We start from the raw sequence: 25,797 nt of genomic DNA, 5'->3' as shown, positions 1-25,797 counted from the left end.
GATCGAATCTTGGAGTAATCAGTCTGATTACTCTAAGATCGAATATTTAGGTGTTAAATATTTTAGGTTATTCCTTAAAAGAAGTTGATGATTTGTTTCAGGTGAATGTACATGGAATGAGAGGGAGCGACAGTTGGCAGAATGGGCATTTAGAAAGTGGAAGTACCACCAGTTCACATCCCTTAGGGTTCGTATAAATCGAAGAAATGTGTTCGTGATGACCAGTGAAACACCATAAAATCTATAATTTGTATCGGCCAATTATAGCGTTCCAATTTGTGGAAAATGGATAGGGTCTTAAAAGCATTTTCATTATGATTTTCAAAATCTTATTTCTGCTTCGTTAAAACCCTTTCAGTGCTGACTAATTATTACCAAAAAGTGCTGAAAATGATTTGAGATAAACAGCCCACCCCAGTAGTGTTGAATAGCAGGCATACCCTTGTAGTGTATCTACACCGCGGTGCAGCGTATCATTAGTTGCTAATATATCACTATATCACTATGTGTAACAGATGCTGTCATCTTTCAACAGAAATTAATTACTAATAGCCGCAATGCGATGTAATAGCAAAGTTCATTACTGATATATACACCATACTGCGGTGTAAATGCACTGAAAGGGTAATGTTGTAATAGTCCTTGACCATTTTAAAGTTCAATAAATTGATAAGGTGGTCAGCTAGGCTTTCACTCCTGAGAATGAATTTACTGAAAAATGATGAACCTATAATGATTGTTTATTTGTTTGATTATAGGATGATCTGTGGGGTAATGCCATTTTCCTGAAAGAAGCAAATGCGATCAGCGTTGAACTGAAGAAAAAAGTACAGTTCCAGTTTGTATTACTGACCGATACGATATATTCACCGCTGCCCCCGGAACTCGTACCGACGGACGACCGCGACGATTCTCGACCGTTCCCTAAAACTATCGTCGTAGTCGAAGTACAAGATCTGAAGAACGGCGCCACGCATTACTGGAGTCTGGAGAAATTACAGTGAGTTTCAGTTCATCATAATACATTTTTTCACTTGGCTGTTGTGTGCGATGTGACGACGAATTTTCACTTGCTCATGTATTTTCTTTTTTGAACAGTAAAGCTGTTTGTAGAATAACCACGCTCAAACGTGGAGAATAGACGATATAATAAAAGCCCTCTATGTTCAGATTTCAAAGCATAATCCAAGAATTTATTCAATCAAAAATCTAAAATGTCTCAACATTCTCTCGTTACGGTGACGATTTTAAATTTTTGATTTGATAAATACTTTGTTTTCAAACTAAAAAATCCGTACATCAGTGGGTTTTCATTATATCAGTTAAGCTGTTATTCCAACAGTCTGATAAATGATTCTTTAGATTATTAGCAAATTTCTATGACAGCTGATGACCACGTATGGGCAAAGTATGGACTCACGGATGATGAAGCCCATGTTTCTTCCATTACGAACTACATTTTGTTGTTATCTCAAATAATCTTCCCTTCGTAGAGGATAGAAATTATTATCATGATATTCACCTGTTTTCTGTTTTTGCTTAAAAGAAATTCACGTATATCAATATATCTATCAGTTAATATACGCATATATTATGATTATCACCACATATCTTATATATAATATTTATATATATATATATATATATATATATATATGTATATAAATATTTATGAAGAAAACCCACCCTCTTTTCCAGGACTGATTCTATCAAAATTATGCTGTACTTAATCATCAATAAAGCGCCGATCAAAATTTATTTTAGTTTTATTCTCGACTGCACACGGTTCGATTTTCTGCTCTCTATTTTGACCGGTTTTGTTTCTTATTTTTCTATCATCTAGAAGAATATTATACTTGGAGTATTGAATATTGAGGCTGCATGAGTTCCAATACTTTGCCCTTCAAACGAAGATTTCGCATCTCGAATGTTGCCGACAGTTGGAAATGATTTCGCCGATTCATGTTTCGCTTTTAATATGTAAAACGGTGTTTATTCAGTGTATTCAAAGCCATACATCCTCCTCGAGTAATTTTTAATTTCTACAAATCAATAGAACAACTTTATCAATTCAATGTGTTTATACGTACATATACCAGTACTCTTGACCTATATGTAAATGTTACTAATATGGCGAATAATTCATTTACGATAAATTGATTTTCTATATATATATATATTGATTATTATTGAAGTCTTATTAATTTCATAACTGATATCTGTTCTATTACAAAAGCTGATTTCTTTTAAACATTTCAAATATATACCGGATATATAAGACTATGCTCTATACTTTCAAGAAAATGAGCCCATTATTACCGCATCATCGGTCTCTTCTTACGGTTGACGTTATTTTTGTCTCTCTTGTTTTTTCTCCACCTCGCACACACTCAGACAACGATTGGAACTCATGCGGCGGATTTATAACGAAGACCTGTCTCCCCAGACTCCGGAACAGGCGCAAGATAATTTCTTTCAGTGTTTGGCTTCGTGTAGTAATCCGAATGTGTTTAACTTCTATAATTTGATACCGTCAAGGTGTGTGCCCGTAGTCGTGTCAGTATCATTTTTATATATTTCTCGAAATTCGAAAAGGCAGGTTGCGCAGCTCGACACGCGCTGTACAACCTGCCTTAAACTTCTCGCAAAATCACCGGAAAAATTCATGCATGTTCAGAGCACTAGTGCTTATCAAGCAGATTCTAGAAGTTTAGGCGTGGTCGCAGAAATCTGAATCATTAGATACTTCTTTCTCGAATTTAATTCAGAATCAGTTAAATTCAATCGGGCAAGAAACTCTTAATTTAGAAAATATCGACGTAAATGTGGCTGTTGTATTTTCAATACCGGTAATTGGAATAGAGTTGCATTATGCAACTGCTTATTTTATCGTAAGAATCTGCTTGGGGCGCACATCTGATTCATTGCGTTCTGAATATATTCACGAAAACGTTGAATATCAGAACAAATATATTAAAATGGCTCCATTTATTACTATTCCTAGATGTGCGTTATCTAGAAGTGTGAACTCTTCAGACCGCGTGGCTGTGTTGAAACTGTTTGTATTTTTGTTGATAGCGTTGTATATTTTTCGTCCCTAAAATGCTCTACTTTATTGATTCTGTTTTGTTTGATATCTCGATGTATGAGGAGCTGACGAATGTAATATCTGAATCCAGCTATCTTTAGTAACTGTAAAAAATTCTTTAGATCCATCTATTCGTCAAAAATAATTTTTTTGTTTGTGAAATATGTGAAATTTGAAAAACCTACTTAAAAGTCTCCTCTGCATGGCTTCACATGGACCCAGTTTATGCGAAGATCTTGATGTGCCACAAAGAGTTGCAGACTGTGTTACTAAAGTTTGTTTTCATTTGTTATTTATGTTGTTGTCGTTACTTATTACAGACAACGTCTAGAACTGATGCGTGAAATGTACCACAATGAAGCCGAACTGTCGCCTACGTCTCCTGAGCCCGATATTGACAGCATGACCGGTGGCGACCCCTTTTATGACCGGTTCCCCTGGTTCAGATTGGTTGGCAGGTGAGTGCGCGCGTGGTGCGGCTTTCTCTGAAAAAACTATTTAGATAATACTTAATTGTGAAGGATCTTGATTTTATTTATTTATCGTATCAATTCATACAAAAAAAGGTAGAAAGATAGGTAAAGGTTTAAAGAACGCAAGGAAATAAAATTCAAAGAAAAAACATGAATACCTTAAGTTACAAATAAATCAAAAACAGTGAAACCAAACAAAACTAAATAACAGCATACAATCGAATCGTATCATAATTTCGCCAAAAAGATCTTTACTTTTGAATTTCAATATTTTGTAAGAAAATATTTGTTTATCATTGAATCTGAACTTGTTGTGATGAAATGGTGGTTGTCTTTTGTAGAGCGTTTGTGTACTTGAGCAATTTGTTTTATCCTGTACAGTTAGTGCACAGGGTAACGATAGTTAGTGAAAAGGGTGATGTTAAAGGCTATTTACGAGTGTCCGTACAAGTTGTCACAGGTAAGACTGATAGAAATATGATAAAAACATAAGATAATGCGTTGATATCGTAAGCTAGATTAATAAGGAAAAAAATTACTTTTGTTTACAGAAAATGAGGAGACTCCACCAGGAGTGCGGCAGTCCGGTAACGCAAAGATCTGTTTCAATGACGACGATTATTTCAATAAGGTAAGAATTAAATATTTACATTAAAGCTTTATTTTAGAATACATCGAGTAATTGATGAAATCAATCCGAATGTATGTTGAGTAGTTATAGATAGTGGCACTTAATGCATGTAAACAGTTTGTTGTCCCGTTTGATGCTGTTGCAGGTGTCAACATACCCAGCTATTCAATATCATTTCCAGAAATCCGGATTCAAGGGAATCAAATACAGCGCGAATCAATCGGACGTCGGATCGCAAGAGGAGTTACGAATCGTCGAAGGACAACACGTTGAACCTGGACAGGTTGAAGAAGTGCCGTGCAGTGAAGGTAAGAATATTTACTAGAAGATGTATACAGCAGGGTCCAGTTCTAGTTGTGATGTGTTGCAGTGTTACGGGGTGAATTCATTGAAAATGAACTAATTCAGGGTGGCCACTAACCTGGCAATCAGGGAAAAGCCAGGAAATTTTCTTTTCTCTTAGAAAAGTTAGGTAATAGTCAGGGAATTTTGTATAAAAGTTAAAATTCAGGGAAAAGTCATGGAAATTTGTTGAGATTGCTTGATCGCACATTAAATCAAACAATTTCCGTCTATGTCTTACGTATTTGACATTGGATTTGATGGGATTCTTAGCTGATCAAGTCAGGGAAAACAACAAGCATGTCAGGCAAAAGTCCAGGAAAGCAAGTCTAATAGTGGCCACCCTGTAACTTAAAATCAAACTGTTAGATCTGTAGAACCAGTCCTTTATGTTTTAATAGGCATTGATGTAGCCTTATTCATTCACTGCTGTGGTACAAGTAAAATTTTAAGAACAAGAAAAAGTCAGTAAAAACCTGCAATATAAGAACAATCTTTGTAGGCCTTTACATTAGGAACATTGAGGAACATTTGACCAGGATCATAATATTGCATCGAGGGCATTTAAATCTTAATCGTCTGACTCCCCGGAATTGTATATGTGTAAATAAGCTGTATCTATAGACCCGGATAATGCATGTCATAAAAATCGAACAAGTTAGCGTCATAGACGGTTTATTGGTTCTTAATCTGATTTGTGGTTTAGCTAACAATGCGCATGAATAGCTATCGCTGGCCTCACGCCAAGCTCATTATAAACCACCAGTGTATGCGAGTACTAACAGATGGCACCACAGCTCGATGAATAACCGTCGTTATGATAATGTATACTAAACTCCGCACTCAAATTCACTGTTAATCGCTTATTTAAAGAACCGCATAACGTATAAATAGAAAAGTAATGCCACAAAATTTAGGAAATATTTCTCTTCATTTTATTAGTATCTTTAGATATTGCCGATAATTTACTTTATCATTTTAACACGTAATGTTAAAAAAGTCACCGATGAGAATGGGTTGAACTATGGGTATATAGGGGAGTCCCATGCCTTCTTCGAATTAAGATCATACTTTTAGGGATCATTTCTATAGTATGTATCGCTAGGACGTCACGCAAATGTGATTCCGACCTCAACACCACGAGGATGAGACATAGCCCCCTCTTCTGAGCGCGAAGCAGGTCAGGGCTGCTACCTTCGGGTAGCTCGGCCCTGGTCATTGATGAACGTTCCTCTCTCCCCTTTGTGGTGAGTTGGAGGAAGAGGTGGCATTCAGAGTGGTGCTTTTAATCTAAAGTAAAATAGAAATATTCCCCAATATCCTCTTATACCCTTTCAAAAATTCTCAATGTGCCAATTTAGGTGCTTTGTGTATATTGATCATAGCTAAACATTCAGTCTAATAATCCGAGATCATAGTGATTACACTTATATCAATATTATTTGGGGGCTTGATAGGAACTTGATGTGTTCAATCTTAGGCATTTGGGGGATATTAATTTTACACTTGAATATTTGGTATTTGGGTATTTAATTTGATGCGTTGTTGCGCGCTGGTTGTCTGTAAAACTGTCTTTGATTCCATTTTTTTCTATATCTTGCTTTCATTCCTATCAATGCCTTGTTGTAATTTATGTTGTAGGCGTCATTCCGGATAATAAGCAGATTGAGAAAGAAGCCGAGTATGATAAACTTTGTGATACTGATTTCACCGATTTACCCGACCATCTAAAAATCGGACAACAATTAACATTCCGCGTGACCGTTTTACAAGCGTCAGGAATCTCTCCAGAATATGCTGATATCTTCTGCCAATTCAAGTACGTGTGAACTTGTCGATATTCCAATCGGTGTTTCATCTCTATTTTCGGTGACTCTAAATTAGTTGTTCTTACCAGTATTGATCGAACGAATGATTATCGTTTCAGCTTTTTACATCGACACGATGAAGCATTTTCTACAGAACCGCTGAAAAACATGGGAAAAGGCTCGCCTCTTGGTTTCTACCATGTTCAAAATGTAAGATCAATCGTTGAATTCTTAGACTGTAACTGAATTTTCGTCGTATAGGCCTACTATACTTATTCGAATATTGTTTTCAATTCATTCTAGTTCACAGTCACAGTAACGAAGGCATTTATCGACTATATCAAAATTCAACCGATTGTATTCGAGGTGTTCGGACACTATCAACAACATCCATTACATGAACAAGCGAAGGAAACTCAAATGAAGTAAATATTTAGAGTCTATTGCAGGATTGGTGGCAATATTCGTTAGAAATGTTTGAATAAATATGGATTTTTTTTTTCACAGGACAAGACCCCCACCGCGACGACAATTCCCGACCACGTTACCGATATCACCACCAGTTCCTTCACCGAAAATAGGGATTCTTACTCCGCCAAGGTAAAGGGGAAATGTTTTTGAAACTCCTTGAAGGTCCTTGAAACTCCAAAAACCTAAAATGTTCAAAACTGCTTTAAAATTCCTTCGCTTTTGAGAAATAGGCAATTAGAAATTTTTGTCTAGTTTGTAGTTGTGCAGTAGACTATGCCTAAGTCGGTTAAGTGGTGACCAGGATTTTTTTAAACCAAATTAGGTGGTTACCGAATTAGAAATCGAGTTTAGTTCGTGTATAGGATATTTATTTGCTTACGGAACCACCGAATGAATATTTTACCGAGATAATCAGTACCGATTCAGGAGGAGTCTACTGTAATTGGGATATGAAAGTGATGGTTCCTTGAAATTATCTCCTTGAAAACTCCTTATATCTAGTAATGACTGATCTGTAGAAACCCTGAAATATTTCAGTTACATTTTTTGCATTCTCTTTCTTTTAGTACGAGTCATATTCATGCAAAATATGATTTGCTCGTGTGGTTTGAGATTTGTGAATTGGCGCCGAACGGCGAGTATCTACCGGCGGTAGTGGATCACAGCGAGGAAATGCCGTGCACCGGCACGTACATGTTACATCAGGGAATACAGCGACGTATCGCGATCATGATCGTACACGAGAACGGACCCGATCTTCTGTGGCGCGACGTTAAAGAGTTGGTCGTCGGTCGCATACGTAATACGCCGGATTACCGAGAAACGGACAGCGAGAATTCCGTGCTGTCTTTGAGCCTGCTTCCAGCTCATTATATGACCCAGAAAGACGACGATAGGTAGAAACCTTTTAGCGGGTGGCCACTGCGCTGGAAAACCTAGAAAACTCAGGGAATCAGAAAATCTAGAAAAATCAGGAAAACTCAAGGAATTTGACAAATTTTACAGAAAAAACCTGGAAAACCCCAGGCATTTCATTATCAATACATGATTCATGAAAAATGAATAAATTGTAACATTTTAAACCTAGAAATTCCTCTGATTTACTCAGAGAATTTTGTGTTATAACATGGAAAAATCAAGGAATACTCGGGGAATTTGTAAATTGGCGGAAAGTGGCTGCCCTGTTTTAGAAGAACACCTTGGGGAAATTTTGTTTACACATATCTTGTCTGTTTTAGGATATTTTTCCGATTTGAAGCTGCGTGGGACAGTTCGCTACACAATTCTCCTCTACTCAACATGTGTACGCCATATGGTGAAAAAGTTTACATGACATTATCTGCTTATCTTGATGTAAGTATCTTTTATGTAGTGGTGCTTAATTGATATCTTTCCTTGCATGGATTAGCACCCGATGACGATGACATTGCCACGGGAAGAAATCCTGCGCTGTTTGGGGCAGCTGAATTAAGGTATTTTGACATCATGCGTATTTTGAAAATTGTTTCTCTACATTTTTAGGTGGACAACTGTGCTCAACCAGCTTGTATAACTAAAGACCTCTGTATGATCATCTATTCTCGAGATACGAAAATCTCAGCTCCGAGGTAATAATCATGAAACTTCTCTCAGAAAGCTCCCGACCAGTCCTGAATTTCCTGAATATCATCAATACCCAATTGTAGTTCATCAGCACAATTATCAATCATTATCGTTAAAAAATAAACCTCAATTTTCTTGTTGATAAGCTTTAACCCTTTCAGTGCTGACTAATTAATACCTAAGGCACTTAGGTAATAATAAGGCACTGGAGATAATTTGAAAATTGAAAAAAATTCCTTATGCATTACACGATTATGTAAGAAGATTTTACGATATGGACCATCAAAACATGTTAGGATTCACACTATTAAGAATTAATTTTCAGTGATCATTACAAATCAATCATTTCATGTCTCTTCATGAAAAGCTCCGTATCCCGTTGTCAGGACTGGTCACTATAGTGGCATGGTGTCAGCTTTATCCATATACAACATTACATTCTCAGCTACCCCGTAGTTATCAGTCAATTCTGCGACTATTTTCCGATCAAACTTCAGGCCGTCGGGTTTCGAAAAAAACGGGGAACACAGTATATTTTAAGATCAAATACTAGGTTGTACAGATTACGATTCAGTTGGTGGCAACCCCAAAAATTTTCGGGTTCTTACAAATAGCTGCTATTCTACGATGAAATTGTCAATGATCTACGTAATCTGCGCAACCTGCCTTAAAACTCGGTTAACGAAAACTCTCTTTAAAAAAAGTTATTTCGGCATTGCTATTACAGTGTAGCAGAGCTGAGAATGTGAGTACTCATCTACATAAATCATATATTACAATTATACATCATTTTTGTGTCTTTTCTTTATCTCGATGTTTTCTAGATCCTTTCACGTACTTTTCTTAGATCCTTTCACAATCTGTTATTGTTTCATTCAATCGCGTGCTAGTCGTGATTTAAGTCTCAATCAGAATAAGTTCATCTTTTAGGCTGGTCGTTCAACTCAATATTGAGTCAAATTAAGCTCGTGAAACTGAGTCCATGATTTTGAATATTTCGAGTAAAAGACTTCTGATTTTTATTATGTAATCTCCTGTTTCATTACATTTTAATTCAGTCATCCATCTTGCGTAAAATGTTGAAATCTTTTTGAAATGAGCATCTAGCAATCGATGTGTTATGTGCAATTTATTTTTGCTGTGAATTCATCCATAAATGCAGAATTGGGATAACAGATAAAAAGAGAACTCGCATAGAGAACTCGTTTCTTTTTATTTGATCTGACATCGAAATTTTAATGGTACTTTAGTGTGCGTTATTGAGAGTTGATAAGAGTTGTACTTAAGAGTCTTTCGCATTCAACCTCAATGTTCAATGTTATTACTTCACTGCATTTATGGAATCATCGTTAAATTTAGAGTTATTATTTTCACACTTTTTAACCGATAGTAGAAATAGATGTTGTACAGAGATATGAGAACCCGATGATGCGATGTTGTCGTGATGTTGTTTCTATGTATATTAACACGAGTCTTTTCGGTCACTCAGGTCTCGTTTTAGGTCGTTGCGCAGTCTATTCGGAAGCGGCTCGAAACGAGAGAACAACCGCGTCACCGGCGTTTATGAACTCGCGTTGAAGAAGTGCGCCGATGCAGGTAGTCCAGGTGTGTGTTATTTGTTTTCGTCTCTGCTTGCTTCATCGGCTGAAGGCTTCCGGGTGACGCTTTACATTGGCATGGATGTGGCCTCTGAAATCAGAATATCGAAAGTCGAATTCAGAATATTTTCATCAATTCATGATCTCCGCTACCTTGCCTGAAATTGATTAATTGCTTTTACAGTAGAATCCGCTTAATTCAAATTATTTGGGACCAAGAAAAATTATCTGGTTTACGGGAAATCTGGATTATAACTCATTTTCTTATATATTGATGAACAAATGGACTGCAAATAATGTCCAGATTAAGCGGGTTTAACTGTATTACTGGGTGTTTAGATCATAGAATGTTTTGATATGTGAGCGTTCTTGAAACCTTCAGCTCCTTCATAAAATGGGAATGTGGTCCACAAACTATAGACTCTTGTTAAGTATTCATCAGGACCCTGATTACACACAGTTGCTTGTTAAGTTCGACTTCGAATTACTTACTATGATTTGGCGTGAATACAAATTTTGTCATGTGACTGTGGAATTGTGGTATGGGTCTGATATTTCACAATCAGAGTCTAAAGTTTCTTTGCAAGAGAACTGCTACAATCGGTGGATGTTTTAAAAAAAGCATGTGAACCACATTTATCTGCACTTCAATCAATCATAGCTAAAAACATGTTTGAATCTTGTTGTCTGTTTCATTTTATTTGACTTATCGAAACAAAATGCTATAGAATTTATTTTCTATGATTGAGACAGTAATGAATACAGTAATATTCTAAACATAACTCATATTGTTCATATTCATTAGTCTGTTGTGCTAGGCCTCATTAGCCAGATTGATTGTGGTTAACCCTTATAGCGCCAACTAATTAATACCAAAAAGCGCTGGAGATGATTTGATGATTTGAAAATTTCTAAGAATTCCACCCCAGTGCCTTGAATAACAGGCATACCGCTAAAGTGCGTCTGCACCACAGTGCGGTGTATTGTTAGTTACTAATATTACACTGTTTGACAGGTGCTGCCATTTTCAATAAGATATAAACTAATTAATAATTACATGAAAACATTGCAGTGCGGTAAACTGGCAAAATCCATCACCAATTCATACACTGCACTGCGGTGTAGACGCACTCTTAGGGTTAACCTAATGGCCATGGTGCTGAATTTAATATTTTTTGTTGTCCTTTAATCGAAAACTCTAGCAATTTCTAATTAGAGATTTCACTAATCAATGACTTAACACATCAGTGTGAATATATACCCGGTATTCGTTATCATTGATTTTTTTATTTTTGAAAAATTCAGATTAGGTAATCATAACTAGAAACTGAAAAATGTTCTCTCTGTTTTTTGTTGCCTTCTTGCTTTGAGTTGATTTAAACGACGCAATCCTTGATATGATTTACAGCAGCGCAACACTTAACTCATCCTTCGCTCTCATCCAAACTCAAGATCCCCGCTTCTCAGACATGTCCGAATATCTCGGCACTCCAATGCTACAAGAAAGTAGCTTGGACGAATCGGTCGTACGATAATTTGGCCGTGCACCAGGGTGAGTGAACATTAATTGCACCATTTGACCAAACGAAATATATGTACAGTAAACCTTGCGCAAGTCAGATCAGCAAAAGTCAGATAATCGCTTATATCGGATGACTATTGATTTTTCCTTCTCTTTTTCAAAGGAATTTATATTCAAAAGTCTGATTTTGTAAGTCGTAGTACTTTTTTTGGCCCCAAAATAAAAAGATCTGTTTAAATCAATCACTGAAAGTTGGAGGGCTATTTTCGTCCCGTTGCAGCTTGATTTCTTCCCCGTTCCGACCCTTGTCCTTGGCTTGAAATTTACGATACATGTTAACAGTCATTATTTTAGTTTTGCTTAATGTATTTAGAATAGAAAAATAAACCCGAAATATTTCAAATCATTTCTTGTAAGTTTTCGGAAAAAGGCTGGAAATCCGACTTATTCAAAGTCGGAGGATTTTTCTTGGTCCCAAAAGATCAGACTTACTCAAGGTTTACTGTATGTCAGATATATTAGTCGATAATTAGATAAGAACATACAATATACTGTGGAATACTGGGCACCCTCTACTACTTCTTTACCCAGTCCACAAGTTAACCGACCAGACAAGGCAGGTAGATAGGGGTGAAGGAAATTTTAACGCTACAAATGAATTTAGTCGTTATTAGTAATTTAGGCCCCTCTCAAGTAATACTTATCACGCATTATCTGAAGTTTTTATCCCACAGTTTTTGGTAGACACTATTTAGGGACACTGACGTAATAAGCGTGGATATATGATGACTGGTATATGACGCGTCAGTGAAGCTTTAGTTTCATTTGTAAATTGCCGCGTTATCCCCTAGGAATTTACACATAGAATACATTTGTAGTTTGCACCAAATAGCTTTCAATTTGATGAAATGCGTAGCTTTTAAGCCAATTCCTTTGGGATATTAAAATATTACCTCGTATGATATCTACATTCCTCAGTATATTGTATCGAAATTCAATTTCTACTCTTCCTTTTTTGGCCTTTATTTTCATTTCGGCTTAAAAATCTTGTTTGATATTTTGTGCTGCGCAATCAATTACAAAAACTGTTTTCCATTGGAAATGTTGTTTTTTAGATGTTTTTTTATCGCTTTGCTTGTTGATTTCATTATGTATACTTAAGAATATGAAATATAAATTTCGGCAACAACTTAGCATTTTCCAATACAGGGTGTCACTTTAGAGGTATATTTCACATCATCACTTTCACTATTTCTTCTAATTGTATGATTAACACACTTCTTACTAATATTCATTCTAATCTATTCTTATCGTCTATCGTCCTTTTATCATATACATATACTCATATTTATATCTTGATGATGTATTTAACCAAATTTTTTGAGGCTGTCGATTCAAATATTTCTCTTAATCAGAAAATATATGCGATATATACCGTGCTGAGAAACTCGTGAATATCTATCGGTGTTCGCGTTACTTGATTTCGGTTTCGTCATGTTTTTGTCTTTCAGGAGTTCAGAGGAGACAACGGCGAGTGCTGGATACTTCATCTCAGTACGTACGCGGAGAGGAGAACCTACAGGGCTGGAGACCACGCGGCGATAGCCTCATACTAGATCATCAGTGGGAACTGGAGAAACTAACGAGGCTTGAATTGGTGAGTTTTGTGAATTTAGAAGTTCGATGTATGTGTGAATATCTATAAATTAGGGTACGAGTATATTTGTAACCACATCGAGGTAACAAAATTACAAATCTTTTCATTCAGGTCGAGAAAGCTCGCCACATTCTCTTACTGCGCGAGAAATTATTTGAACAAAACAAGACGGCCGAGTTGAGGAAACTGGATAAGGAAGCGAGCAGTCTTTTCGCGCGGGTTAGGTGGCTGAAGAAAGCCGACAACGAAGACAAGGACGGAAACGAGAAAGAGAAGAATTCGTTCGTAATTCCGAAAACGGAAAGTTCGACGAGTTTAGACAGCGAATGCGACCGTGAACGAATGATTACATCTCGATGCGTGAAACTGATTCTACACGGTAGACAACCTCCCGTTCCACCAAAGGTTAGACTGAAAACGTATAAACATTCGCCTGAATTGTTTACCTAGTTGTCTTTCTGTGCATCCTCGCTTGCCAGGGTTTGATTGCCTCCCACTGAAGCCCACGCCAACACAATCATTGGCCACAGTTCCTACACCACCACAGGCCGCGACCTGTCCGCCTAAGAAATCTCGGGCGGTGTTATAGACTAATGAAGGAACTGCAGTCAGGGTTTATGTTGACGCGAGCTTCGGTGGGAGGCTATCAAAGCGACGATGCTTTCTGTGCAGATGCATAATTAACGATTTATACACAGGTTCCAAATCCTGAGCTGGATACTCCTATAATGTCAGATGAAAGTGATGTCGCTGACAGTGCATCAGACAAAATGAGTACAAGTCTTTACAGTAACACGTCAGAACCATTATTCAGGTAAGGGGATTTGGGGTTAGTTGTACAAGGTTTACGGAGGATATGTTCGTTAAACTGTCATATTTCTATACAGCCACCACTCCCCCCACCATAAGATGCATAGGTTACATTGCTCAATCTTGTTTTTGGAATTTAGGAAATTGAAATATTGACGTTTTTTGTATTTCTAGACCTGTCTCGCCTACGCCTGAACTTGCCAAGAAATCCACATCTAACGACAGTTTGAGCACGACCGCTTCGGACAAACGAGCATCGATATCGAGCCTGCGTATTACTGTCGAGGAACGCGATGAATCGGAGCCACTGTACGTGGCGGATGTCGAGGAAATCCGTGTGAGCCCGGTCGTATCGAGGCGTGGCTTCTTAAATTTCCTGAATGAAAAAGATAATACCTGGGTGAAGAAATACGTGGTAAGAATCCTGAAATAAGTATATTTCCGGGGCCTGTAGCGTTAATACAGTATTCATAGCTAATTCATTATCTCTTGAATTCAAATGTGATTTGGTTGTTAATTTTTAGGCTGTACGGCGTCCGTATGTGTATATTTACTACGGAGAGAAGGATCCCGCCGAACGAGGTCTCATTAATCTGGCGTCTGCTCACGTCGAGTTCAACGAAGAGCAGCAAGTTATCAAAGTAAGTAAAACAGATTTCAAGCAGATCTGGGATGAGATTCATGTGAAAAATATGAAAACGAGAACATTTTTTGAAAAGTAATTTTTGAAAATTTTGGAAACTATATGAAATTCTTGTTATCAGAAAATTCTTGTATTGCAGCTGGGCTACAGTGTGTAATGGACAAAACAAGCCATATAGTTTTTGTTGTCTAACTAAGCAATTCTTCTATATAAGAAAATGGCAATAATGTGGAAAAAATGCAAAAATTTGCATCTCATCCCAGATCTTGGCAGATGAATATATTTTTTCGGGAAATGAATATAAGAATGTTCATCGATGAATTCAATCGATTGAATTTGATGAATTTGTTTTCAGAGTCACAATACATTCTCGATCGTCACGAAACATCGCGTATTCCTTGTACAAGCCCCTGAAGACAAGGATGTTCACGATTGGCTGTACGCGATCAACCCCTTACTCGCCGGACAGATACGCTCGAAGTTGGCGCGACGAAAGCAAGCTGTCGATATCTAACTACAAAACCGCGTATTCACTCTAGATATATAAATATATATATATATATATATATATATATATTTAACATCGTACTAGAACGTTGTACATATATTGTACATGTACTGTGTTAATATTGTGGCTTTTGAACGCTTAGTTTCCGTGTGACGCAGAAAAAAGCTATGAAGAGTTGAATTATGGTTCACGTGCGGTCGTCATCCACAGGTCCCGGTAATGTACAGTGAAATATTCGGTGAAGATATCGTGAATAGAATAGATTCGCCGTTCTAACTAGTCATTTATTGCCCGACTCGTGTCTCTCATAATATTGATGACATTACGACGTGTATTAATGGCTCCTGAATCAAATTATCAGTACTTCAATATAATCAACAAACGTTCAATGCAAATTATCCAGAGCTGAATCAAATGAAAAAAATTGATGTTAGCGCTTGGAGTAGAATAACTCTAGTAACTAAAATCATGCTGTAGTTAGTGTCGTTTTAGTATATAAGTGTTTGCAGCGCATTTGCAGTGTCACTGATGATGATGTCTACGATATTCGGATATTCAATTCTATTTCGAGGGCTGTAAATAATCTAGATATTGTAGTGTTGATGTTATTTACGATCAATATCGATGCTTTAATTCCCATCAATCATTCGTTTTGGGTGTAAATGTTGTCGATCAAATACCAGAGTATAAACTACAAATATTGTTAGATATTAGCGAAAAATTTGGGACCGCGATTTCGGAAGTAATTCGAACGATTCGTTCGGGCACCCTTTCGTTCTCTTCGTATTTCTTATCACTGAAAGAAGTTTTTCGACTCGAAGGTGTTAAGGGTCCCCCTCTGAATCGGGTAATGGCGTAGAGAAACTAATCTTCGGAAAATCGATCCGAAGATTAGCAAGAAAGAGATTATATAAAGTATAACATGTGATAGATTATATAACTTATATCTCTCTGTGTACGATGATTTGTGATAGTGCTACACTCGATTGTAGCTGGCAGAGTCTGAAAATATTCGCATTTTTTTCATGTTGCCCGTATTGGTAACTGATATTATATCCTACCGACTTGTTATTTCTCAGTTGTTACGTATGAATTATTCAGATTTTGCTAGTCTCGCTTCATGTTTTATGTAATGTATTTTTTTATGAAAATGCGTTTTTCTGCGATGTGTTTTCGTGAGTTGGCCAGGGTAAAATGTTTATTACAGCTCTTTTCTCTTTTTGAGTGAACTGCTTGCTTGTGGCTTACGACGCTTTTACGTCTGAAATAGGCTTTGTCCGAAGAGAGGTTAAAGCCTTTCAACCAATTTCAAAGCCATTACATTAACAGCACTGCCTTATCTTTGAAGCTTGAAGAAATTATTGATTCTATTGAGCGATTCCTGTGAGAGCAAGATCATACTTTCCATTTTAGCTTGACATTCCGTTTTGTTCACATTTAAATGAGTTTTTTATCTAATTTATTTTTTAACACGGAGGAAAATTTAGTTTGCATAATATCCATGACTCGATCACTGTATGAACAGTTTTAACGCTAATCAAAAGTCATAGAAATCTTGAATCACAAGATCGTTGTGGTTGGGGTTGATTAAGATTTAGCTATATAGCTTGATACAAAAATTCAAGACTAGTCTTTATGAATTTTTGCTTGATATGATTGATTAATAGTGTATCTGATAGAAAGAAGTGCTACAGAATTATTTGAGTGATTATGGAAATTCCTTTAGATGTATCAAAATATTCCAAATGGATTTTTGGATGTATGCACTGGAGGATATGGGGAATCATCCTGATATACACTGTGAAACTCATTTACTAATACCAGATATTGGAATAAGGATGTATTTTCCTGCTATGATGAATGAAATGCAGAAATAAGATTATCTATTCGAATACCGGTAATATTCTTCAATGAGAAAATATCTCGAATATATTCATTTTGCGATAATTTTACACATCTAGTCAAGCGATTTATTTGTATTTTATGAACGAAAAGTTTTTTTATGCACCAGATAGCTTACATACGTTTTTAGCTCTTTAAATGCTACATATGTTTCTTAAGGCATAATGATGATTTTATTTTTTTTTTTTGTACGTTATATTTAGGTGTGAAAATATTAGTATTAGCAATTATTTACTCGTGAAAAACCCTCCTAATAAACTAAGCTTTAGTATGATTCACTAATTGGCATTTAATAAGTAGTCTATTTCGCTGTCTTCATGGGGGGAGGGATTATCTACAATGAGTGCATGTATGAATTTGAATAGATTTTCAACAAATATTTGGTTACTCATCAAGACAAGAAAAATGATGTACATATTAGTTAAGCTTAGTTGCTTGTGAAAACACATTAGTCTTAATTCTGTATGAAATATATCAAATTGAGAGTTGATTTATGTAAAAAACGCCCTGATTTTCAAGCCGATGACAGTTGAACCTTGTTAATACAATTCTGTTAAAGACTTCCAGCACATCCCAGCTAACATATTTATATCCAAATTTGGGTAATACAAAACTCATGTATTACAACCACTTCATATTTACCAACAAGATTCGTATTAATGAGGTTTCACTCTACAATGTTATTAGAAACGTGTTTGAAATATGTCAAGAGTAAAACAATTACCAGGTACGTTTCTTTGTGGTTTGGCAAATGAAGCCGCTTTTGAAAATCGCTGTACTTGTAATTTAGTAAATGTTTACTGTGATCCGAAGACTATCTGCAATGAACGATTTAAAGTTTCTTTTAGTCGGACAGTCTACTCAAATCCCACCTTTAAATCTGATCTAATATATGCATATATACATAGTAACAGTCATGTATAGATAGGATGACCCACCTTAAACCTTGTTTACCTCAATATTGATTCATATTATATGTAAAAATAGATAGTTAACCAATGTTATTATTATTATCATTGCATGATGAAATACAGTGTTGAGAACACACATGGTATAAATGTATATTGTATGTATTCAATCATAGTAAAATCATCTCCCGCTGCAAGAAATGCTTTCACGTGCTAGAGATTTTTGAAAATTCAGCGAAAAAGTTCCTTTAGAAATACACAGAGAGGCCAAACCTGTAACGTGCTCATTTACGTGTGTGTTAGCATTTCATGCAGTTGGATATGGCAATTTATTTTTGTTGGTAAATATTTGAAAAGTCTCAAAATGACTTAAGATAATAACGATATAATACGATACATGATGTGAATTTTGCTGGTTGTTGTCAGTAAATGGAACATTGTGTCTGCTTCACGAATGTAAATATTGCCAAAAACTAGAGATGGGGAATGACGGATGATGATGATACAAGAAAAGCATTATTAATTATAGAGCACTGGCGATTTTGTTGAAGATACACAAATTGTTGATAATTACAGTAAAAAGAATGTGCAGCCTAAAATAAAGAACGAAAATCAAAACTGCTGATTTCTTGTTACTTTTCTGCAGTCACAAAGGAGAGGAAATCTACACCGAGCTCCTCCATATATCCAGTCAGGTATGCAGACTCTTAAGCGGTGAACGTGTGAACTAGAATGATTACCAAATATTCCGTCTACGGCATGTGAGTGAACTTGTTTCTCACTCGCATGCCGCAGAAGGAATATTCAGCCCTCATGTTAGTTCACATATACACCACTAATGATGAATATAGAGACGACACTGTATGGTCAAGATCCGACAACCAGAATTCTGTTATTCTTGAAGCACCTTTTAATCACTTTTTATCTTTGTCCTTCCTTGTATCCTTTACATGGATAGATAATCAGCTCTCTCTTTCTCAAACTACCGAACAATCATGTAGACAACTATCCATATACTGTACAACAAAACTCGGTGTTTATCAAAAATTTGAAAATATCTACAATTTTATTCGTAAATTCTATCTACAATTGAGCACCAAATTAATCAATACATTTCAAATCACAATTTAACTAATACCCACAAGAAGTGTTAACAACATTTTCAAGCAGCTACATGAATTTTCATCAACTGAAGAAGTATGTGGACTCTAAAACCTTCTTTAAATCAAACGAACCTACAAAAAACAATAGGTAATGCCTTCATAATACATATACAATGATAAATGAAGAAATCCCACACTTCGAATTTAAAATTATACGATTAAATTTATTCTTACGAAACCACAACGTTTCGGCTGTTGACTAACAGCCATCATCAGGTGGAACGGTTTCATTCCCCCTGATGATGGCTGTTAGTCAACAGCCGAAACGTGGTTTCGTAAGAATAAATTAAATCGTATTATTTTAAATTCGAAGTGTGGGATTTCTTCTTTTATCTATAGTTTACACGGAGTATAGTGTTTATTCGACAACTAATATACAATGATGTCTTCTCCACAATGTTAGTGAGATCATACGAACCTTTAGAAGGCACTTTGTTCAACGCCGAGTTTAAAAGCTTCATCGTGAAATCCAATTCTGAATTATCGTTTAGCAGTTCACTAAAAACAACGACAAAAGTTATCAATCAACACGAATCATATCAAGAATTCCTGACAATTTCTTCAATGAAAAGTTACCTCGCATTATATCCGAACTTATCGACCAAGTATTGCGACAAATCCTCCAATATAGGCTGGCTGTGTAACGCCACAAACTGCTCTCTACAGATCTGTTAACATAAGAAACATATCTAATGCGCGAACTCTTACCAAAAAACGTACACTCGACTGGTGCCATTTGAGAAAGCTACTTACTCTATTCATTCTATCAATATCACAGGCATGAGTCCAGTAACAATCGTGCACAGATACGTACGTTATACCCTCGCTAAAACGAGTTAAAACAACATGCAGAATAGCGGATACTGATGTTTAATTCAACGCTAGAATTGCTGAAACTTTGCACATAATTACCGTAAACATGAAAGAGCCGTCAACATCATATGAGTGGAATCTAACGAATGGATGAAATTCGGAGGGAATGCATTCTTCTGTTTGACAGCGTTCGGTTTCCTATGAAAATTGAATCGGATCTGTAACTACTGGAAGAGCAGAATTTTCTAGAAGATTTTCATTCAATTACTTACTCGAGCATATTGAACTGGTTTGTGGACACTAGTCCGTACAAACGCGACTTGCTCTGTTTATAGTACGGTTGTATAACCGGTAGTCCAAGTGGAGTCACCCATTCCACCGGCTTATTGCCGATCTTTGAAATCAACTGAGCCGACAAAACAAACCAATCCTAAAATCAAATCCATATGAGATATAGATATCTGATTTCATATCATATCGGCTTCGCTTGAAACATGAAATGAATATCAAAATTCAAAATATTATCATCATCGTCATTATTGATCTGACGATGCTGATAATGGAAGATCTGAAGCTACCTGAATTTCTTTCGTAGCCGAAAACATAGACTGTAAACAATAGAAAGTCTTTTCGGTCAAATATTGCGATGCCTGCCAAACGTGTTCTTTCGGAAACTCGGGAATATCCTTCAGTTGACGTAGAATCTGATACTTCGCGCCGTAACGAGTTACGCCGTATACGGTAGTCATTACAGTCTGTTTTATAACCTATTCTCAAAAAAGAAACGATCCAGTAGATGATATTGTGTTTATGAGCAGAGGCATTGAAGACGTCTAAAAGGTAGGGGATAGCGGTCATGGCTGATAATGTTCTTCTTTCATCTTAAAATGTCTGATGTGTTTCAGATTTAGGTTCCGGTTCATTCAAACAATCTTCCAAGCAGCCCGAACCAATGTTCTTTTTCACCCAAGAAACCAGAGCAGTGTTTTTCATTTCATACTGCACCTAGCAGTGGGTTTTATAGGCATACCTTTCGTTTGACGAATCCATCAAGAATTTTTGCAATCTCCACTCCATTATTCATATCTTTGAATCGCTCTTGTTCAACCTGAATTAAAACATGATAAATTTCATCGATTAATTTGATTTTGGTTTATGTGACCGGTGTTTCTAACAGCTTTTCTTCTAACGCCACAGCTGTCTGGGGGAGGGGTGGGTGCATTCTATCAATCATCGAAACAATCAACAGCCTGTGGGAACAGTCAAAATCAATAATTGCATTCCTTTCACAGAGTTTGCCTGAAAGGTGACCGACAACAAACTAACACTAACAAGACTCAAACTGCATACAGAGACATGAAGGTGGCAGCACCGGACAGGATATTTGAATATTAGTCGAATTAACATATTGACGCTAAGATTTCATATAATGATCAATCTTTAATAATCCAGATAATCGATCACATACCAATTCAGCTACATCGCTGTAAACATCTGACGGCCGCTCAAACGGATAAAGATTGACAGATTCAGCTCCGCCCTGATCCCGCCCTAATGCCGCATAGTGTTGAAGACCATTACAAGAACCATCCTGTAAAATAGCATGAATCATTGCTCTGTGAAATCGAATAAGTTAATTATATAACGGGATATCCAGACACAACGTTTCAGCATGTTGATACCATGTCATTTTCTAGTTACCATGTCATTTTTCTAGTGAAATGAGACGATCTGGTATTTGTATAAGAGCAATGAGTGAAAATCCGTTACTGGCATGAATTGAGTCAATTTGGTTACCTCCATATCTACTCGGTTCACTTGATATAATAATATAGTGTCAACGTATCGAAGCGTTGAATCTTTACATTTCAAGTACTTCGCACAAGCAAAATTTAATCAAATGAATGTTACCTGATGTACTGGAAAATGACAGATATATTTAGTGTGATCTGGTGATCTGACGGCTTTGGCAATCTCCATACAACACGCTAACGTCTGCCACGGTTCGTCGGATTCTTGCCACCATTTAGTCTACGATTATAAAACACAAAAACATTAACTATGAAAACAGATCGCTAGTTTTGATACATTTCAGAATGAAACTTACATTTATCGGGTTGTCAGCGGATGCGAGTATCTCCGACATAATTTCGTTAGCATAAGCCAATCTCTCCTTATTGGAACATCTACGGAATATATAAATGGTTCACATGGTTTAGAATCTCGAAATTCAAAATTCTCATGAACTACCGTCACAAGCAAATACAAACTCATACCTTTTCTTCAAACCCGTCAAATTGATGAGATGTATCTTCAACCAATCTAATCCTTTCTCGCCCATCGGTTTCCCTTTAGCGAACAGCAACATACTACGCACGACATCACTTCCTGTAATGTGTGAACATGCACCGAGATGAGATATCGGGAATGGAAAACATGCCACAGAAACATGCAATATTTGTGTCGTGATGCTACCCTCACACACACGCAGCACACCCAGTCTACTGTGTAACAGGTTTGCATCCAGACCTCTTAAGGCTGAGACAAGCACTTTAATTGATAGTAAAAGTACGGTACACTTTCTAAGCATTTTTGTAGGCAGAAGTGAGACTTTTCTAATCATTTCAGACAGCGGCCCTCTTCCTAATCCACAATACGAATCCACAAAAATAATTTGGAATACCATAAGCCAAAGTAAGTTCTTCATAAGCACTTTTTGAAATTTTTGTGAAAAGGGCCTTACTCATTTTTTTTTCATAAGTAAGCACTTTCAAGCACTTTGGAGACCCTGGGATCATAAATGAGTTACGAAGTAAATACGGTACGACAAAATGATCATATTTCAAGATGGTTACGTACCGAGATGATTGAAGTGTGGTGGAGTTGGGTACACTCTTCCTCGAAAATCCATATTGTGCGGAAACCAGAATACATTATCCCTGAACTATGTGAAAAAACACAGAATATGGAAAACCCTCAAAACCTGCATGAAAATGTCGAAACAAATGCAAAAATACGCTTATTCTAGAAACTCACGTGATTTGCAATCGACAATCTATACAACTCATTACACCATAAACTATACATCTCTTGTCTAGTCTGTTTCAATTGCATTCGTTCTTTCATTGCTTTTGACTTTTCTTCGGGGCTCATCTCGCTGAAATGATTCATCGACATTGTATTCGAAATACCCGTACGTTTATATATATATATATATCTGATAGGTTTATACATACGCGGTGATGATCGGAGGTGAAGGACATTCCGATGGAGGTCGAGCTATGTCAAGGTCTTTACTGCCCTTGTTATTGAAAACGTTTATGATTATATCCAACACCTGAAATGAAAGAAATGAAATGTTCATGCTGAACCAGATCAAATCTATCAGGGTAGCCACTTGCCACCCATTTACAAATTCTTGGTTTTCCCAGATTTTTCCATGTGATTACACAAAATTCAGAGTACATGTTAATCAGAAATTTCTAGTTTTAAAATAATTTATTCATTTTTCATTGAATCACGTATTGATGTAGTCAATAGCATTATCAGAATTCCCTGAGTTTTCCCAGTTTTCAAGGTCAGTGGCCATCCTGATCTATAACCCATACTAACTCACCGGTTGATTGATAACCCAAGCGCATGCCGAGAGGGTGTTCAGTGCATCGAATACGGCGTATAGCTGTGAGGCCGGGGTCGCGTTCAGAACTTCTCTCTGTTGTTGAGCTTGATCGGGCAGACGTATAATCTTAGCTAGAAATACATCGAATGAAACATAATGCAAAAATCGAACCCATAACCGGGCCCCTACGGTTCTGTCATGCCTGGATATAAGGAGTTTTCAAGGAGAAAATCAAATTTAAAAGAAGTGCATCACTTTCATATCATCACTCTTCCTAAATCGGTACTATTTATCTCAGTAAACCGGTAATTCGATTTGGTATGTAAGCAATAATTATCCTTTACACTACTAAACTCTAATTTCTAATTCCGAAACAGCCTGATTGGGTAAAGAAAAAATCCTGGTCCAAAATCTATTGATTTAGGCGTAATAATACAGTAAAAGTACAAAAATTTCTAATTGCCTTTTTCTCAAAATAGAAGGAGTTTTAAAAGAATTTTGGCCATTTTGCTCAGATCAAAGGAGTTTCAAGCACCTTTGAAAGTTTTGTCAGTTAAAAAAGAATTCTTAATATATTTGAAGATATTTTAATCATTATTTCGCTAGATGATTATTGAATTCGGAGATTTCGGATAAAACTTACTCGACGCCAGCATATTTCCACCGTAATGAACGGAAGCCCAAGGCACAGGCGGTATCAACATCGGTACCTCGCTTAATTCAAACATCAGTTCTTTATTGCCGGCACCCTTAAAAAGCTTCACTATCGAAGGATGAGGCTGGAATAAATGGGAAAATAATCAGTTTCTCTCCGACGCAAATAAATAAATGGAATACTCATCGATTTAAAAACTTGAATATCGTACCTTGAGCTCTTGTTTTTGATGTAACCCGTGGCTTCTATAGATCGTATAAAAGGCTGGAATAAGTTGACTGAAAATGGAAAGGAAATGAGGAACGATTATTAAACCACTGTTGGCACAGAACTTTTTTAACTGGCCATCATTGTGTACTAGGGCATTTCACATGCAAGCATGTTGTTTTATAACCAGTTTTCATATTCCCCAATGTTTATTTAGCTCTCGCTGCATAAAGTCTAATCTGCTTAAATCAAATGCCAAGCTTCGTACAACATTGCCCCGTATTTCCAAAAAAAAAGAACCACTGTTAATGGTTGTTTTATTATAGCTGCATGAAAAATTCATCAACCTCAGCTTTCATGAAATTATATTTCAGTTCCACGCAAAAGCAACACAATGTATCGAGCTATATTTGTTTGGATTTTTTGCTTCCAAAACGTAGGAAGTAACATCGCGAATAACTGCGACGAAAACAATAAAATCAACGTCAATATAGGTAAGAACCTAATGTGCGTATCAAAATACATGTGAATTAGAAAAAGAAAAAATTCTTTGAAAATGTTCGCTCGACAAAATGGTTTCTTCCTCATTTACACACAAAGCCGCAGTCAACGTTCGAAGTCACCACGAGGACTTGTGGAAACGGCTGCCCGAGAAGCTGGATCGCTTGTTGAAAGTCAACAAGAACGGCTACAGTAAACTATGGCCGATAGCAGGAACTGGAAGCGCAAATTGTTTTCATGATTTCACAGTCGAAACTGTCACAGTCGGGATAGAAAATATGAATATAGTGACGCATACAGGTTAGTCTTACGACTTCGAAAATCTAAGTCCGATAGCTTTAATAAGATAAAAACCCATTATCTACAGATTAAAAGAATTTAAAAACTTTTAATTGAAAGAATTTATTTATTCAATCTATTATTTAAGATATATAGAATACACAACGTTTCGATCTCACCCTAGAGATCGTCACACCTGACGATGACGTTTGAGTGTGGTTATCGTTCTGATAGCTTTATTTACTTAGTTTTATAGAATTTAAGTGATCAGGGGCGGATCTAGGGTCTGATTCACAGATGGGTTGCGTGCACCTAGCCAGTAACCTGTCTGTGGTTTAGTTTCACGATCGGATATTTTCACAAAGGGCTAATACCAATGATTAGGTAACTTACTAGGGTGCACCAAAACAGGGCATATCATATAACTAAAAGGGCATCGAATCATCGCAAAACATTAACTCATTTTTGTAAGTACTGAGAACAAGCTCATGAATTTGAAATTTTTAAGTATTAGTTGATATTCCATAGGTTTATTAGCTCTATATTTTCCATTTTCCCTTAGTTAGAGTTTCAGAGCAACTTGGCAATTCAGGGGGG

General features: G+C 36.5%; 2 protein-coding genes and 1 non-coding gene across 3 annotated transcripts in view; 2 read left to right on the top strand and 1 right to left on the bottom strand.

The window, feature by feature from the left end:
- LOC141914523 (kinesin-like protein unc-104) overlaps positions 1 to 15,165 on the top strand; it is a 40,449-nt gene extending 25,284 nt beyond the window's left edge. The window contains exons 19-40 of the mRNA XM_074805746.1: positions 102 to 187; positions 759 to 1,000; positions 2,395 to 2,538; positions 3,409 to 3,546; positions 3,903 to 4,021; positions 4,113 to 4,192; positions 4,338 to 4,500; positions 6,188 to 6,353; positions 6,462 to 6,552; positions 6,646 to 6,767; positions 6,850 to 6,942; positions 7,136 to 7,138; positions 7,380 to 7,709; positions 8,052 to 8,166; positions 8,335 to 8,420; positions 9,917 to 10,020; positions 13,047 to 13,192; positions 13,304 to 13,597; positions 13,891 to 14,006; positions 14,177 to 14,417; positions 14,527 to 14,643; positions 15,001 to 15,165. Of these exons, the coding sequence (XP_074661847.1) occupies positions 102 to 187; positions 759 to 1,000; positions 2,395 to 2,538; positions 3,409 to 3,546; positions 3,903 to 4,021; positions 4,113 to 4,192; positions 4,338 to 4,500; positions 6,188 to 6,353; positions 6,462 to 6,552; positions 6,646 to 6,767; positions 6,850 to 6,942; positions 7,136 to 7,138; positions 7,380 to 7,709; positions 8,052 to 8,166; positions 8,335 to 8,420; positions 9,917 to 10,020; positions 13,047 to 13,192; positions 13,304 to 13,597; positions 13,891 to 14,006; positions 14,177 to 14,417; positions 14,527 to 14,643; positions 15,001 to 15,159 (3,155 nt within the window). The 3' untranslated portion in view covers positions 15,160 to 15,165. The remainder of the gene's footprint in view (positions 1 to 101; positions 188 to 758; positions 1,001 to 2,394; positions 2,539 to 3,408; positions 3,547 to 3,902; positions 4,022 to 4,112; positions 4,193 to 4,337; positions 4,501 to 6,187; positions 6,354 to 6,461; positions 6,553 to 6,645; positions 6,768 to 6,849; positions 6,943 to 7,135; positions 7,139 to 7,379; positions 7,710 to 8,051; positions 8,167 to 8,334; positions 8,421 to 9,916; positions 10,021 to 13,046; positions 13,193 to 13,303; positions 13,598 to 13,890; positions 14,007 to 14,176; positions 14,418 to 14,526; positions 14,644 to 15,000) is intronic.
- LOC141914524 (small nucleolar RNA U3) lies at positions 5,596 to 5,815 on the top strand. The gene has a single exon (XR_012620845.1). It is a non-coding gene; the product is annotated as a small nucleolar RNA U3 (small nucleolar RNA).
- Positions 15,166 to 19,041: 3,876 nt separating the features above from the next.
- Positions 19,042 to 24,487, bottom strand: LOC141914512 (DNA-directed RNA polymerase, mitochondrial-like). The gene is made up of 18 exons (XM_074805734.1): positions 24,425 to 24,487; positions 24,202 to 24,337; positions 23,556 to 23,689; positions 23,176 to 23,276; positions 22,976 to 23,096; positions 22,799 to 22,883; positions 22,216 to 22,327; positions 22,047 to 22,125; positions 21,851 to 21,970; positions 21,408 to 21,530; positions 20,970 to 21,047; positions 20,518 to 20,706; positions 20,212 to 20,369; positions 20,039 to 20,137; positions 19,880 to 19,952; positions 19,703 to 19,794; positions 19,545 to 19,624; positions 19,042 to 19,198 (listed from the first exon to the last, which is right to left on the bottom strand). The coding sequence occupies exons 2-18, from the start codon at positions 24,284 to 24,286 to the stop codon at positions 19,149 to 19,151; spliced, it is 1,779 nt and encodes a 592-aa protein (XP_074661835.1). The 5' UTR covers positions 24,287 to 24,337; positions 24,425 to 24,487; the 3' UTR covers positions 19,042 to 19,148.
- Positions 24,488 to 25,797: the final 1,310 nt, after the last annotated feature.

The sequence above is a fragment of the Tubulanus polymorphus genome, unplaced genomic scaffold, assembly GCF_964204645.1.
Source record: "Tubulanus polymorphus unplaced genomic scaffold, tnTubPoly1.2 scaffold_37, whole genome shotgun sequence".
NCBI classification, from domain to species: domain Eukaryota; kingdom Metazoa; phylum Nemertea; class Palaeonemertea; order Tubulaniformes; family Tubulanidae; genus Tubulanus; species Tubulanus polymorphus.
This window is presented reverse-complemented; position numbering and strand designations above follow the sequence as displayed.